This window comes from Brassica napus, chromosome C3, assembly GCF_020379485.1.
Source record: "Brassica napus cultivar Da-Ae chromosome C3, Da-Ae, whole genome shotgun sequence".
Lineage (NCBI taxonomy): Eukaryota > Viridiplantae > Streptophyta > Magnoliopsida > Brassicales > Brassicaceae > Brassica > Brassica napus.
This window is the reverse complement of record NC_063446.1, coordinates 69732801-69750403: the sequence shown is the minus strand read 5'-3', so window position 1 is coordinate 69750403 and position 17603 is coordinate 69732801. Positions and strand designations below refer to the sequence as shown.

The 17603-nt window shown below is 32.6% G+C and overlaps 2 protein-coding genes and 2 long non-coding RNA genes across 5 annotated transcripts; all 4 read right to left on the bottom strand.

The window, feature by feature from the left end:
- Positions 1-4701: 4701 nt before the first annotated feature.
- LOC106384800 (uncharacterized mitochondrial protein AtMg00810-like) lies at positions 4702-5691 on the bottom strand. Its single transcript, XM_013824711.1, has one exon. It carries the CDS (start codon positions 5689-5691, stop codon positions 4702-4704), a length of 990 nt encoding a protein of 329 aa, XP_013680165.1.
- Positions 5692-8144: 2453 nt separating this feature from the next.
- On the bottom strand, positions 8145-8816 carry LOC106384802. The gene has a single exon (XM_013824713.1). The coding sequence runs from the start codon at positions 8814-8816 to the stop codon at positions 8145-8147; it is 672 nt and encodes a 223-aa protein (XP_013680167.1).
- Positions 8817-9136: 320 nt separating this feature from the next.
- LOC125583480 lies at positions 9137-10189 on the bottom strand. The gene is made up of 2 exons (XR_007320513.1): positions 9475-10189; positions 9137-9380 (listed from the first exon to the last, which is right to left on the bottom strand). It is a non-coding gene; the product is annotated as an uncharacterized LOC125583480 (long non-coding RNA).
- A 1387-nt stretch (positions 10190-11576) lies between these two features.
- Positions 11577-14041, bottom strand: LOC111204136. Of its 2 annotated transcripts, XR_007320512.1 has the most exons (5): positions 12920-14041; positions 12601-12788; positions 12449-12523; positions 12160-12369; positions 11577-12008 (listed from the first exon to the last, which is right to left on the bottom strand). It is a non-coding gene; the product is annotated as an uncharacterized LOC111204136 (long non-coding RNA). The 2 variants fall into 2 exon arrangements; XR_007320511.1 differs by having other exon boundaries at positions 11590-12008; positions 12601-12981.
- Between the last annotated feature and the right edge of the window lie 3562 nt (positions 14042-17603).

The following is a 17603-nucleotide window of genomic DNA, read 5'->3' as shown; positions in this document are numbered from 1 at the left end:
GACGTAAGGGTTACCAAAAGTAAAAAGCTACAAAAATTATTCCAATTACTTATGACTTGGGTATCAAGTCATACAATACTGGCATTTGGGCTACTTAAAATTCATGGTCATATAAGGCCGATCTGATGGGATGTCGTGAGAATACCTTTTGAACTGAGGCTTACTCATATGTAATGTCTTTTTTATTGTTTTTGTCTTATACAGTCTATTATCTTAAATAATAATCAATGAAACATTGTCAAAACAATATGTTCATGGTGTTTGCTTACTTCCAATAAATCGTATTACAAAGATAACTTTTTTTGTGTTTACTATTGTTTTATGATTCTCCAGCCTACCAACAGTGGTGCTTTTAGATTTTTTTTTTTCCATATTTTCTGAAGCAATAAAATTATACGAACTAAATTTATGTAAAAATAAACTTTAGGTTAAATATTTCCCAATAAATATAGATACATCAACTAATTCTTTTTTACACTAACTATGTTTATGTAATGATCATAAACTAGGTTTATGATCATAAGTCTTGTTTTTACACTAACTAGGTTAAAGCTTCCCGATAGAAAGATAGAGGGGTCGTCAGCTTCACCATGAACAGAGTCGAGAGGTTTTCACCTAATAGCCTCATGAGAAACATCATAAACCACATGCCTCTGTTAAGGCTGCTGAAATATCGCAACAGTAAATTAAACTTTATCCGGAGGCTATTAGGAAAATGGAAAACGAATACTAAAAGTTTTTAAAATATCATATTATTATCGTGGAAGGTTCTATGAGAACGATATCTTGGCTTACCCTTAGTTATCAAAAAAAAAAAAATCTTGGCTTACCCTAAAAACAATGTGAAAGTTTTTAAAATATCATATTTTTATTTTTTTTAAATACAATAAAATTTTCAAAATCACTTTTAATTTTATTTTTTATTTCCGTAGATGATGCCAAACAGATACTAAAAATGGTTTATAATAAGTTATGATAAAAATAGAAAACAAAACTGTAAATTAACATAACAGAGTTAAAATAACAAAACTTTCAAGTTACTTGACAACATTAAAAAATTGCAACATCAACTATTACATGAAACCACAAAACCTATATAATAGATTACCTATGTTACTACTTTTGTATGCACTGAATAAATGACGTTCTAAAGCCAAAATCATATAAAATTGTCATCACTAAAAATATATAATATGAGAGTCATTTGGATATAAAATCACACGAGAAGAAAATAAAAAATGAAATGTTAAACAAAACATATATCACACGCACTTCAACTTTTGTAAGGGAAAATAAAAAATGAAATGTTAAACAAAACATATATCACACACACTAGAGGACGCTGGTGTTTTATAGATGGTTAGTTGAAAGAGAATGAACTATTTTCGGGACAAGGATGATATAGTACCTTACCAGGTTTTGATGGTTTATTAGGAGCAAGGAATGTAAGGGCGTGTCTGTCTCCTCTTCATTCGGAGGTGGAGGCATTGATTTGGGCAATGGAATGTATGAAAAATCTAAGACAGTTTCAGGTTACGTTTGCAACGGATTGTTCTCAATTGGTGAAGATGGTTTCGGAACCAGAAGAATGGCCAACATTTGAAACCTATCTGGAAGATATCAAGCTTTTACGAAGAAGCTTCTTCAACTCAGACATCGTCCATGTTCCTCGAACGGAGAACCAAATGGCGGATAGCTTGGCACGTAGTTCTAGGAAACAACCGTCTTTCGTCGTTCATATGGATACGGAGTTGCCGATTTGGTTTACAGAGTCAATATAAGTCTGTGAATGTCTTGCAGTCAATAACCGCTTCAGACGATGACGATGAAATTGTGTGTACATTAATCAAACAGACACAACGTAAATCTATTACAATAATTAAAATAAAAAAATTGAGAATACATGTTTGACACAATATAAATAAAAACTTGATCAATTGGATACGCAACCAATCCCACCCATTTTAAAAACATATATTAACAAAACGTAATCTCTTTTATACTAAAGCACAAGTCACTTGACCAATCAAAATTTAACATGTGTATTTTTTTTTTAAAACCTTAAAAATTAAAAAAAATTATCATAACTGTTTTTAAAAAGTTAAATTTAACATTGTACAAAAAAAACACAAATCTGTATCACCACGTTCGTTTGATTGTAGATGTTTAGTAACTGAAAAAAAAAGTTTCTGTTTTTTCTCTAATTATTATCATAGCACGTTGAAAAATTCAGCAACTCTCAATATTAAGTGTTTCATCTCATTTCATTCAAATTTTTCTGTATTTTTCTCTCCTCTTCTTCTCTATCTATTTCATCTTCTTTGTCTTTTTTTTTTTAAGTTTTGAGTATGAGAAAGATCTTTATTCTTCTCTTTAAAAAATAAAAAAATTTTATGATTCTTTCTTTAGAAGTATAAGTTGAAGATTCTATCAGATTTTACAAATGAATCGAAAGTCATAGTTTTCTTTCAGAGTACTACTATCAGAGACATGAAATGATTTCAATGTGAAAATCTTTATCTTGGGGAAAAAGGTAAACACATTTACATTTGTAATTTTGATATATAAAACTGTTTAAATAACGAAACTCAGTTATGTATACATTTTTATATACAAAGAAATAAAATCAAGCTTTTATGAAACAAAACATGATAAAGGTTAAAAGGGAGTTAGAAAAATGAGAGTGCTGTTAGTCTCTATTATATCATATATGTGAGGCTCGGTAGGGGAAACATATTCCAATTTAAATACTAAGTGTTTATGTATATATTATTCTAAAGTTTGTTAACTCTACTAATCTACCTATGATTTTTTTCTTGCAGATATATAATTCAGATATAAAAACGATTGTACAGGTAAATATTCATTTAAGAGATTTTAATGACAGTTTACATACATTCGATATTAAAAACATTATATGAAATCTATTCTTTTATGCAATGTGCTAAGCTTACGATCCAATGTGTTATCTGAGTTTAAAAAATATGTGATTTTGATAACAAAAGTATGATTAAAATAATAATTTATTTTGATATGTTGATAATCATATCAGTTTTATGATTTAAAAACTTTTAATACAGTAAAATTAATTGATCCGTGCCACCGAACAAGAGATAATACTAGTTAACTATAAATTTACAGTCGCTTATTAGAATGCATTAACTCAGCCTATGTGTGACAAATATTTACACTATCTAACTCTTTGTTAATTAAGCAATCATGAACATATTACTAACCATGTTTTCAATAAACAAACGCACAATGATAGTCCAATATTTTTCAACGAACCTTCTTACGAGTTAAAAAAATTGAATTTTTTCTCTTCTTCAAAGAATTTTCACATTTAACATGCGCCCTACAAACCTGTTCTTAAAACATTATAATTCTTTAAATCTCCTTAATAGGATTAGATATCATTTTTGGAGTTACTCCCAATATTGATTAATCTAACTATTCATGTAAGACAATACATGCCTGTCACATATGATACTACAACCAAAAAAAATCAACCTATTAAAAATATTAAATTTTTAACTCTTCCATTTACCCAGACTTTTTATGTGAAAGATAATACTCTTGGGTTTTGTTTTAAATTATGAACATAAACAATGTCAGTAGTACTCTTACTTGGATGATCTGTCAATATGATCTGATGTGCAATCTTATATAAAAGAGAGCTCTTTCGAAAAGTGTGGAAGCGATTCTTTTCATCCTAGCTGATCTTTTTACCACAAGCCATCAAAGATTGTCTCATATTCAGAATGATCAAATTTTTCTTCAAGCTTATAATTGGCAGTAACACTGTTCTTTATTTAACTATATCCACAAAATTATTTCAAAATAACATATTCCATTTTTTGAACTTCACCATTTATTTGTTATATTCCATTAATAAATATGACAACAAAATCAAATGGAAGCAAAACAATATTCTAACAAATAAATGGTATATACCTCGCGCATAGTACTGACCGAATACACATTATTTAAAAAACACTAATATCATATACATAAACAACTGTATATTTAAAACTCCAAAATCAACTGAACAAAATACAAATGTTCATAAAACAATATAAAACATTCCGCGCGTAACGCGGACCGACCCTAGTGAAGAATAATTCTCCATTTGTTTCAGAATACATAATGTTTTGTTTTGATGCACAAATATTAAGAAATTTAGTTTTTTCTAAAAAGTAAATTTAAAAATATATTTTAAAAATATATTTTAAAAATCATTCAACCAATTATAGAAATGACTGCAAAATCTGATTGGTTACACAGTTTTTAATAAAATTAAAGATAATATAAAAGCATCAATCTATTATGAAACGGATGGATTAATAATTAGAGTTGAAATTAAATTCATGGAGTATACAATTTGTAGGGGGTAGGAAGAAGATGTAAACCTCGTACCATCGGGGATTTAAGGTTTTTTGAGACGGCAATAAAACTGAAGAGTGACGAAGAAAGAAAGAAATTAGTTGAACTCTTGGTCGTGAGTCTTTTGACATAGTTAATAGATTACGTGAATAAATTGATTGGTTGAAAGTAGATGTATTTCCCTTGAAATGTACGTTGTATATCATTGACAATATATAGTAAAAAGTAGTTGAGAGATCACAGGAATATACTCTCGTATCTACATGAATATAGGAGAATAATATCTTAACTATACGCAGATAGTTATCTCATCGTATCTTATCTAATACCCTCCCGGAATTGGAGCGTGGGTTTTCGCACGCCAAGACTGGACCTGAAGCTTGTGAATAACGAAGTGGGAAGACCTTTTGTGAAGATGTCGGCGTATTGCAGTGTAGATGGAATGTGAAAGACGCGTACCTCTCCCATATGGACCTTCTCGCGCACGAAGTGTATATCAATCTCTATGTGCTTAGTCCGTTGGTGCTGGACAGGGTTTGTAGAGAGATAGACAGCACTCACATTGTCGCAATATACGACGGTGGCTTGTGTAAGAGGTATTCCCATCTCAAGTAAGAAATTCTGTAGGCAGCAAGCTTCAGCTACCACATTGGCAACGCCTTTATATTCCGCTTCTGCGCTTGATCGCGACACCGTGGGCTGACGTTTCGCAGACCAGGACACCAAGTTATCACCCATGTAGATGCAGTAGCCGGAGGTTGAGTGTCTTGTTGAGGGACACCCTGCCCAATCCGCATCCGTGTATGCCGTGAGAGCCATCTTTTGTTTCTTCAGAAGTTGCAGTCCCATGGTTTTAGTTCCTTGTAGGTAACGTATCACACGTTTCAGAGCTTGAAGATGGAGTTCGTGTGGATCGTGCATGAACAAGCAAACCTGTTGGACTGTGTAAGAGATGTCAGGTCGAGTAAAGGTTAGGTATTGAAGCGCCCCTCCTAGGCTTCGGTACTCGGTTGCTCTCTTAACTGGTTTGCCACCATCTTCAGCTAGCTTAGACTTCAAGTCGACTGGGGTTGTGCACGGTTTACAGTGGCTCATGTTGGCGCGTTCGATGATTTCTTCTGCATAGCGAGCTTGCAAAAGAAAGAGGCCTTGTTCATTAAATTTTGATGAGACTCCAAGAAACGAATGAATGCAGCCGAGATCAGTCATGGGAAACTCTGCTTTGAGGACCGTGATAATCATATCCCGTAGAGCTGAAGTTGATGCAGTCAAAATAATGTCGTAGACGTAGAGAATTAGATACGCCATGTTTTGTCCTTTCCTATAAACAAATAAACTTGTATCCGTTTTGCTTTGGATAAAGCCATTGTTAGTAATGAAAGAAACAAATCTCGCATTCCAAGCCCTAGGAGCTTGTTTGAGTCGATATATTGATTTCTTCAATTTGCACACATGATTTGGTTTGTTTTATCAACAAAACCCGGCGCTTAAAACATATAAACGTCTTCGTCTAGTGTTCCATGCAGGAAAGCATTCTGGACATCGAGCTGATGAATGGGCCATTCGTTGGAGAGAGCAACATGTAGTACTGTTCGGATGGTGGCTGGTTTCATGACAGGACCAAAAGTCTCATCGAAATTGATCCCCTGTTCCTGTGATTTGCCATTTGCGACTAGGCGGGATTTGTGGATTTTAAAGTTTCCATCTGCATCATATTTATGCTTGTGCAACCACATAGAACGCACAATGTTAGTGTTAGAAGGTCGCGGCACAAGATCAAAAGTCCCGCTTTTAACAATAGCATCGTACTCTTTGGACATAGACAGGTTCCAATTAGGATCATCTAAGGCTTTGATGTAGCTTTTAGGAAGAGGAGAAAGAGGCTGAGTGAGAAGAGAGAGTATTTGTCTAGGTTTAGAAATACCATGTTTTGATCTTGTGGACATGGCGTGCCTTGGAGCCTCAACCGCCGCCGGAGCAGGGAGAGTTGGCGCATCATTAGTAATCGGAGGAACAACTGGTGGTGGTGCAGCCGACGAAGATTCTAAGATGGAGCGAAACAGAGGAGAGGGCTCTGTCTCTGAAGATAGGAAGTCGTAAGATGACTCTTTTTGTGGTTTAGAGTCATTGTACGGAAAGCAAGTCTCGTCGAATGTAACATGACGAGAGAAGATGATTTTCTTTGTTGAAAGATCCATGCAGAAGTACCCTTTATAATTGGTTGGATAACCTAAAAAAAGACATTTTGTGGATCTTGGAGAAAGCTTTTTGAGGTGAGAATGGTTGATGTTAGCATAGCATAAGCAACCGAAAGTTTTTAAATGAGAGTAAGAGATTGGTTTGTCAAATAGTACTGAGAATGGAACTCTGTTTTGGATGGCTTTTGACGGTAGAAGATTGAGGATGTGGACAGCCGTGTGCAAGGCCTCAACCCAGAAAGAAGCGGGTAGATGAGCCTAAAAGAGAAGACATCACATCGCATTGTTTATAGTGCGGATCATTCTTTCGGATTTACCTTTTTGTTGAGATGTGTGAGGACACGAAAAACGGAAGGTTGTTCCCTTGTCTGCGAAGTAAGCATGAAACTGAGAGTTGTTAAACTCCCCTCCATTGTCGCATTGAAGCGATTTAATGTCTTTGCCAAACTGAGTAGTAACATAGTTGGCAAAATGGAGGAACTTTGAGAAAGTCTCATGTTTATAACGCATAGGGTAAACCCATAGAAAGTGAGAGTGATGATCAAGGAAGAGAACATAGTATTTGATTCCCCTAACACTCTGCACTGGCGAAGTCCATAAATCTGAATGAATAATATCGAAGGGATGATCAACAATAGTGTTTGAATGAGCAAATGGAAGCTTTATTTGTTTTCCAAACTGGCAAGAGGAACAAATGTGATAAGTATCACGATTATTACAAGAAAAAGCATTTGAAGAAATAAGAAATTTTAACATTTGGTCACTGGGATGTGCCAGACGTCGATGCCAGTCGGTTATTGAAGCATTGAAAGCAGAGACATGAGCCTCATTATTTGAAGATGGAAGAATGTGATAGAGATCTCCTGTGATGTTACTGCGGAGAATCATCTTCTTGGTATGAAGATCCTTCACAGAAAAACCAAGAGGATCAAACTCAACAGAACATGAATTATCTTTAGTGAAACGACGAAAAAATATCAAGTTCTTTATAATAGAAGGTGTAACTAGAACTGAGTTTAAAGAAAGAGGACAATTTTTATGGGGAATGAACGAAAGCCAGATGTGGTAATTGGTATTTTACCTCCGTTTGCAACCGTTACCATTTTTCCGATGCTATTTTTTTAAACAGACTTGAGATTACCTGCAGTGTTTGACAGGTGAGCGGTAGCGCCGGAATACATATACCAATTGTTGTCGGAAGGATCCATGAGAGATAGCGTGTTGAAGGCCTGTGCAAAGTCCACTGTAGGCTCGAATTTATTTCCACCGTGTTGAGATTGTTGCTTCATCTATGGTCTTGGACCGAGCAAGCCTGCTTGATGGAATGGAAGCTGAGTCCAAGGGTTAAACTGCTGCTGAGGCCACATTGGATAACTGCTGCTGAGGCCACATTGGATAACTGCTTTGCCAGTATGGAGCGTTCCATTGGTTGAAGCTAGGACGTTGGTGATTGTTGTTGTTGCGGCCTCTACCGCGATTGCCACCTCTGCCTCTGTGGCCTCTGTTCTGGTTGGAACGTTGTTGCTGATGGCTCTTTGATTGTTGTGTCTGTTCGGAGTCTGTTTATGTGGCAACAAGCACCTTCGCTAAAGAAGCCGAGTCGCTGTTGGACGGAGTTGGTTTCTTGCCTTTTCCAAGCCGGTCTTCTTCTAGGAGAAGCATTGAACGAGCTTCCTCAAAGGTTGGAAATGGTCTGCGATGCATGGTGACGTTGATGATGTTATCATACTTTCCATTGAGACCGTTGAGGAGATATATCACCAGCGTTCGTTCGCTCACAGGGGCATCAACATTGGACAAGATATCGGCGATGGATTTGAGTTCTTGGCAATAGGTATGAATCGTGAGATCACCAATCTCTTTGTTGCGGAGCTTGTGAGCGAGTTGTATGGCCCTTGCTTCTTTGTTGTTGCGGAAGAAATTTTGTAGACGGATCCAGATCTCCCTCGACGTGCCTCCGTTTTTGAACGTGCTCTTGAAGAGTTCCTTCAAAAGCGTCCCGTAGAGCCAGAGCTTCACGAGACCACCTCGTTTCATCTTGGCAGTGTCGTTGTCGTCTGTGGGTAAGAGAGTTCCGTCGAGATGGCCAGAGATGTCAAAGCTTTGGCAGTGTGTGAGGATGAGTTCCCTCCACGCATTGTAATTCCCGTCATCGATATCTAGGATTACTGGAATGTGGTTTTTGATGTTGGTTACTCCATAGGCGCGCTCAAGGGGTGCAGGTGCAGCAGCCATTGGTAAGAAAGTTTGTGAAGGGTAGAAGAAGAGAAGAGAATAAGAGTTACGCAAGAGAGCGCGTTAGAATGGTTCAGGATCACTTGAACCCTCTGATACCATGAAAATAGATGTATTTCCCTTGAAATGTACGTTGTATATCATTGACAATATATAGTACAGAGTAGTTGACAGATCACAGGAATATACTCTCGTATCTACATGAATATAGGAGAATAATATCTTAACTATATACAGATAGTTATCTCATCTTATCTTATCTAATATTGGTCTGAAGAAAAATTTGACTTGGATGATCTAAATGAATTAAAAACCTTATATTTATTTTAAAACCTTGTATTTATTTAATATATTTATCAAATATTTTCACAAAATTATCCCTTTAACAATTATATTTACAACGACAGTTACGAGGTCCGAAAACAGTAGGATCGTCCAAACATTCTCCAACACCATTGTAATGCCTGGCGCAGTCCTGAGTGCAAAAGAACATTTCACAGTCCTGTTCTTGGTCAATGGTTATTTCACATAGCATTCCCTCAGACTTTTCGACCATTAAACATACTAGAAAAGCAAAGCATCGACAAAATAAAATAAATAAATCACTTACTTAGATAATCGTAATGTTTTTTAATTGGAAATGAGAAATTGTAATTACCCGAGAATACAATCACGAGTAGAAGAAAATAAGAACATGAAAACTTGGCCATGATCATTATTATCTGTTTGATATTTTTCTTTTCAAATGACTTTGGTCTATTAATGATTATATGTCTATATATACAGGTTGTAAAATATATATATTTCTTTTTTGTAAACTAGACAGGTTGTAAAATATGGGATGTTCTTTTTTTCTTTGTTAAATTTTAATCACATAAAAGAAAAATATTCACTTAAATGAGGAAAAATACATATAATAAATTATATGAGATTTTACTTATAATAGACTTTTGACCACTGAAGATATCATTAGCGAAATAAAAGATAAAATAATCAGTCAGTTTAATTAGCCAGTTCATTTAAATATAGATCATAGATGTGAGGTCAACAAATTTTAGGTGTTACAAAAAGAAACTAGGCATCTCTTATGGAAATAATCATTTAAATAATACAGTATAAGTGTATAATTAGTCAAATGTAATTAATGCATATTTGTTTTGTCATATCTTAGTTATCTAAGACCAACTTTAATAGAACTCAAAACACTAAATATGGTAGAACATTATTAATTACAATAAATATAAAATCATAATTTTATTTTATTTAGTAATATAATTAAATTAATAATTTTAGTTAATTCAAAATTTAAAGCAAAATTAAATATATCACATTAATTTTTTTATACTTATCATTTTTATTTCATAACAATTCAGTGAATAATATAATTAAATGAATATTATAAATTAGATAAAAATTTAACCAAAAAAAAATCATAGATATTTTATACTAACATTTGTAATAGTGTAATTCTTAATTTCAATTGGTATTTTACATAAATTAACTTTTTTTTAAAGATAAAAGTTTAAATATTTCAAAATTTTAATCAAACAAGCATAAAATCTAAATGTGATCAAATAATTTTAGGAACAATATATAAACAGTTATTTCTTTTTAATTTTTCATCTTAAATTTAAATGAATTAGTCAATTAAAACAAATACTATTTATAAAAAAATTCAAAATTTTTAATGTTAAATCTTGGTGTTGTATTGAAGATAAAATAAAATAAAACAGCATAATAAAAAAAAATATAATATTATTTTAACATCAAATTTAGTGTCTTAGTCAAAGTTGCTCTGTTGACCAAAAAAAAAAGTTGAAGTTGCTCTAAATCATTTCTTTTAACCTCAAAATGAGAAGTCTGGATATCGATCGCCCGACAAAGGTACGGTTTTTTCTAGTTTTTATCTCACGTGCACCTCGGACACCTCCTCTCTCCGGAGCAAAGCTATTCTTCCGTGAAGCCAGTGCCTCATCACTACAAGAAAATAAGGGTATTGTGACAAAATTTTCCGTCACAATAGAAAAGAATTCGTAACAATATCATCATTGTTACGTTTTTGTTACCAATTATTAATGGTTGCAATACGTGTGTCACAAATGTTCTGGAGTAACAAAAATGTCACAATTTCTTGCGACTAATTTTTTTGTAACAAATCGTCACACATAGTTACGTTGTATAATAGTAACATAATCGTTACAATTTCTTACTTATCAACTTGTCTCAAACTGTCTTAATTTGTGACTGTTTAATGTGACAACTACGTCACCTGTAGTGACGAATCTATTGTCACAAAATATCACTAATATAGACGACATAATAGTCTTTTTACAGTCACCAATTTTTTACATTATATATTGTCCCAAACCATCACTATTCATAACTAATTTAAAGTCTTAATTTTGTAGCCTATTATAACCAAAAAATCAGTCACAAAACGTAATAATCAAAGACTAAAAAAGGTATGTATCCGTCTTCAATACATACTATAAATGTGTTACAAAATTGTTGTATTTTGTAACATTCATTATGTTATTAATTTGTCACTTTTTATTACGAAAGCAATGTAACTAAATGTCACAAACTATGACCATAAAATGGTAACATTTCAGTTTGAATTGGTTACAATTTCATAACGCAACTTTTCTTTATTTAAAATCTGTCACATATTTTTAATTTATTATTAAATTATTGGAACACTAGAAACTATAAATAAAAACTGAAATCATATATCAAATTTTCAAATAATATGATATACATAAATTTCTCACAGAACTGCTTGAATTTTATTTAAATACATGTAAGCATAAAACAACAATTCGTTTACTAAGTAAACTGAAACTGCTTAGTAAACAAAAGAAAACCAAATGAAAACCAAACTAGAAACACCAAGCTAAAACACCAAACTGAGAAACAACTTTATATGGCTGTGGTAGTATCTGTTGGAGTCAACACATTTTCACCAAAAGCAGACATCAATATTTTCTCTATTGCTTGAATCCTATTCTGAAACTGAACCTTTTCTTCATTACTCTTTTGCAAGTCAGACTCCAGCTCTTTGACTCGGTGAGTTAAAGTACCATCATCTTCAACAGCTTGTGGTGAAACTGTAGAACCATCTAGTGGCATATAAACTCCACATTGAAGTGATCCAAGTCCAAACACCCGACCTTGTTTTGATATTCCAGCAACCTACCAAACATATAACAGTTACATAAACACATATACAATTAAAATGCAAAGACAACTTTAATTAAGCAAAGCTTTGCAAAGAATCAATCGTATTTCCAAATATAAGAAAAATCAGGAAAAAAAACAAATTTGAAATGTGATAGAAAATTACCTTCACATATATTTCATTTCTTTCCTCGACAGTAAGAGGCTCTGTCAAAACCTCTCCATTAGAAGGCTCAACCAGTGACAATCTTTCTTGCACATATGCATCATATTTTTCTGTAATTAAGCATGCTCTTTCATCAACATATGTTCCATCAGATTTCTGGTGGGTTTTCTTCATCACAGCAATGAAGGAAGAGTCTTCGTTGTTTGCCACCTAAAACATTAACATAAGCTGTAACTTCATTTTAAAAGTAAAAGTAAATTCTTTTGAAGTAAAATAATATGTACACTACCAGATTATCTTGAACTTTAGCATAGGAACGTGAGCCTGATCTGTGGCTGTTGATATTTCAGTGTTGTTCTTGAACCTGTACAGATACTGTTGAGTTTGTTATATATATACTTCGTAAATCAGAAAAGAGTAATCCAGAATATATCACAATACCATTTAGCTCCATTCTTTCTGGATGAAGCACTCGAGAGTCGAGAATCTCGTTCAACAGGTACGAATTCTTCCCTTTGTTCACGTGGTTGGGCATTTGCAGCAACTCCTTCCCTCTGTCTTTGGAGACCAACATATTGAAGAGATGATCTTCCAAACAAGCGACCGCCTAACATCATTGGTGGACGCATCTATAATAGTACAAAAGAAATCATAGAAAAAGATGCAGCTCAAAAGTATTAGATCATGACATAACAAACAATAAACAAAAACAAACACGATTAACTGCAAAAAAATAAAGAAAACCAAAGAGATCTGAGACCTTGACGGCTTTGATTCAGTCTAAGATGTAGTTTAGGTTTTAGGTTTAACGTGAGAAGAGGTAACTAATATTACTTTCTTTATATACTAGTTAAATATTAGGATATTTCTTAATATTCTTACCACTTTTTAAGGGATTTTTCCCGGTTTCCACTTAATTTTTAGATTTTGCCGCTCTAAAGTAAAAATCTAAATATCTCCACAACTTAAAAATGTGCCATTAAGAGGTTAAGGCGCGATTAGGAAAAAGATAGCAAAAAAAAAAACAAAATAAACAAGTAATCAAAGTATACCTATCTAGTCGATTCAACGGCATTGACCTGGCACAAGATAAAAGCAATTCGTTCAGAATCTGCAACAGACGCCATATAACTTCTTCGAGTCTTTTCCCATGGGAAAGATCATCACCTTGATTAGTATAAGGTCCCCCTTTCCGCCTCAAAGATGAAATCATAGCTTTTATATATTCCTGTTAATAACACATGCTATGAGACAAGCTAAACCATAAATTGTAGTCTATACAATTAGAAATTCACAAGACAAGGGAGAAAAGCTTCTCAATTTGAGATCAAACGTCACTCTGATATGATTTCTTCCAAGTTAACTCAGAGACCCAAGTAATGTTCTGCCCTAACATTTCTATACACAAATCAACCAAACCAAGATTGACATAATTTTCAACAAGCGCTTAGTTAGAATCTCAAGTACCTGAAGCAAACAAACCAAGATTGACATAATCTTCTCCTTTTGTTAGAAACTCAATCTCCTCTTCGCAAATCTTACAAAAAAAAAAACAAATAGCAAAGCCAAGTTTTTGATTTGAGAATGAATGAAAGGTAGGGATGTTAACTACAGGGTTAGGGCCCAACCCTCTTTTGTTTATTATAAGCCTAGCCCTATTTTAACCCAACCCTATTTTAACCCTATTATAATCAAGGGTTAGGGCTGGTACCAGGGTTAGCTCATTTAATTGAAAAAAATATTTCATTTATTTTTGTTCTTAAATTTTAAAGATAAAACTAGAAAAATTAAGATATGATATGATTCTTTCTTCCAATTTGTTGAGCATCAAAATCAAAAGTTTTCCTCCAAAATCGCAAAATCGAGTTTTTGCTCCACAACTAAAAATAAAGTTTTTCCGTCAAAAAACAAAAATTGTGTTTTTTTCCGCCAAAACCTAATTTGAGTTTTTCCACCAAAACCACAAAATCAAGTTTTCCCGCCAAAACCGCAAAATCGAGTTTTCCCGCAAAAACCGCAAAATCGAGTTTTCTTGTCAAAGCCGGCAAATCGAATTTTCCCGCCAAAACTGTAAAATCGCGTTTTCCCGCCGAAACAACAAAATCAAGTTTTCTGCCGAAACCGGCAAATCGGGATTTCCCGCCGAAATCGCAAAATCTAGTTTTCCCGCCGAAACCGGCAAATCGAGTTTTCCCGCCAAAACTACAAAATCGCGTTTTCCCGCCGAAACAGCAAAAAAGAGTTTTCCGCCGAACCCGGCAAATCGTGTTTTCCCGCCGAAACCGCAAAATCAAGTTTTTCCGCCAAAACTAAAACCGAAATATCGAGTTTTCCCTCCAAAACCGGCAAATCGAGTTTTCCCGCCAAAACCGTGAAATTGAGTTTTACGGGTTTTCCAGAAAAACTTAATTTTACGTTTTCACGGGAAAATTCGATTTTGAGGTTTTGGCGAAAAACTCGATTTTGCGTTTTTGGAGGGAAAACTCCATTTTGTTGTTTTAGTTGAAAACTCGATTTTGCGGTTTCGACGGAAAATTTTGTTGTTTAGTTTTTGGCGAGAAAACTCGACTTTAAGTTTTTTTTTGGTGAAAAACATTATTAAATATTGTATAATAGTTGTGTGAATCAAAATAAAAGGGTTATAATTTTATTTTATTAAACATCACCATCACATCTTCTCTCCATTCGTCGACCTAGTAGCGAACATTTCTCTGGTGGTGGTGATGCTCCTCTTAATGGTAGGCTCTCTGTCAAAGTCACCAGATCCAGGGCCGGTGATCTTGTTTGGTCATATTCCAGTCCCAGCCCTGCTAGAAAGAGTTTCTCTCTCTTTCTCTAATCATTATAAACGCTCTTTGTCTATCCCATTTATCAATATCATAACATTTGTAACAATCAAATAATGACTGTTAACATAATCCTCTAGTTTTTTCCCTAAGTCATGGCAAAAATGTTTATGTATAAGACATTTCAACTAATCATTTTCAAATAATATATGCTCGTTCGTTTATATATTAATACTAGGATAAAGACCTGCGAAGGCGCATGATGAATTTATATGAAAATTATTTAAGAAATATCGTATGGAAAAATAAATTTATATTCTTGATCGAATAAATATTTTTGGCCCTTATTTTAAAAAATAATTTTGTTAATTACATAATTTGTTTACTGATGAGCTGATCCTATTTTTAAAAATACTTTAGGTAAAAAATCACTTATCGCATAAGAACCTAACGATTAGGCCGAAGAATCTCAAGCCTACTATTTGATTACAATGAAACTATGTCAGCTCGGTTTTATATCACGGTTTAGCAATTTAAAAGTTAATTATGGTTATGAGAAGTTTACGTTCACGTACAAATTCTATATATTTTTAATTTTATTTTTTTTCATTTTTTTGTCGTTTTTTTCATTTTAGTTATTGCTCGATATAAATATTGATTTTTGAGTTTATTCTCATTTCGTTATTTTCTTTTGGCATGAGATTTAGAAAATGTTTAAGATTTAAATTTTATTAAAGAGATATATACTTAGGTTAAGATCCGTGCCTTGAACAGAATAAATATTTTATATTATTACTTATTTTATGTTTTTATGCATATTATGAAATAATAAAATAATAAGTATATATATTAAATAATTAGGAAATCAGTTACTATTATGTAATAAATTGCGTACGCATATAAATTAAATGACCGCTCTTGTTTATTCGCAATCATTATAGGGTAATTAAATTAAAACAATCAATATTATCTACCGTATATGATATATTTAATTAAATTTAAATGATATTAACATGGATATATAATATACTTTTAATATGAATATTTATTAAATGAAGTTTCTACTTATATGATTTAATGATTATTTGCATATTTTTGTAACAAAATTTTACACCAACGATTTTTTTTGTTAATGTGGAAAGTGTAGTGGTTTCAATAATTTATAATCATTTAAAAAAAACAATGAATATTTCAAAATTAAAATATTAAATTTTCAATATATGTTCAACGCAAATATCAAAATATAAGTATGTATTTTCATAAGATGTATAGTTTAATTTAAAAATATTATATATATATATATATATATATATGTATATATTAACATAAACACCTATTAAAATAAAATGATTTATTCATATGATTTTATAATCATTGTATCTTATTAAAGAAAATAACTTAAACTTTAATCACAAAAGTTTAAGTGAGACTTTTAAGAGTTTTAGTAATTTATACTCGTTTTGAAAAATTCAAAATACAACATGTATAAAAAATATAATTTTTTTAATTATATGGTTAATGTAATTGTTAAATTTATTTTAATGATAAATAATTAAACAAAAATGATAGAAAGTATACAGATTGTTAGCAAATCTTTATTATTTAAAATCATTAATTGTCATATATATCTTAATCACATTAGGTAATTCTGTAGGTTTTATTTAAGGAAAAAATATATAATAATTTCAATTTGATAAATGAATGGTCCATAATCAGCATACTATATAATATAACACTCCCTAGCAATTTAATTTTGGACTAACAAAATTCTCAATTGATTCTCAATCCGCCACGTAAACAAAATTAGCATTCCAATTACCTGGCAACTCAGCATGTCACTTTTTTAATTAATACAAACTACATGTTATAACTTTTTTAATGCTTCTCTTTTAATATATATGGGATATACTTAGTTATAGAACTCTTGCTTTGTTGGGAGAGACTATTTATAATGTTTAAGTTCTCGGCAAAGAGACGAAACCAACTCTTCCATTGTTGCTAAAAAGTATGTATATTTAAATCTATTGGTAAGTTCTTTTATTCTTATTATACCTTTTTGGCTTTGCCAAGTGCAGATGGAGCGGATAGAAGAACATGTATTGTGCTCTTGAGGCTTAACAGGCCATGCAATATTCAAGAATCCCAACCACTTTTTTATGAAATAACAAGCCTAGCAAGCCACACAGTATTTGCAGTTGTGTTTACACTTGCAAAGCTTAAATGTATCTCGTATGATGTTAAACAAGACCCGAAATTTTTGTTGTCACATGGATAAAAATTTATTTATCTAGCTATCTTCATTTAAAGCTGCTGAATCCTTTCCCAGCTTAGCTACTCTGATTGACATGTATTTGAACAAAATATAGAGTAATAATATACAAGAATATTACCAATCAAAACCATAATTTCAAAAGAAGATCAAGAGTACAAATATTTGTTAAGGGAATGTTGACAGTGAGGTTCGATCAAGTGCTTAATGAGTTAGCTAGGGACAAACAGATCGAAAATATCGTGTTTATATTAAACCAAGTGATTATGTTTTGATGCGTTTAGGGGTCAATAGTTCTGTAAATGCAAATTTGAAATTAGGGACCCAAACTTTGAAGAATAACAAACTCTACAAACCATAAGCTACTTAACTTAGATCATATGGTTCCT

What these genes read in the sequence shown, in the direction of transcription:
- LOC106384800 (XM_013824711.1), bottom strand. Translation starts at nt 5,691, where the DNA reads ATGGCGTATCTAATTCTCTACGTCTACGACATTATTTTGACTGCATCA.
- LOC106384802 (XM_013824713.1), bottom strand. Translation starts at nt 8,816, where the DNA reads ATGGCTGCTGCACCTGCACCCCTTGAGCGCGCCTATGGAGTAACCAAC.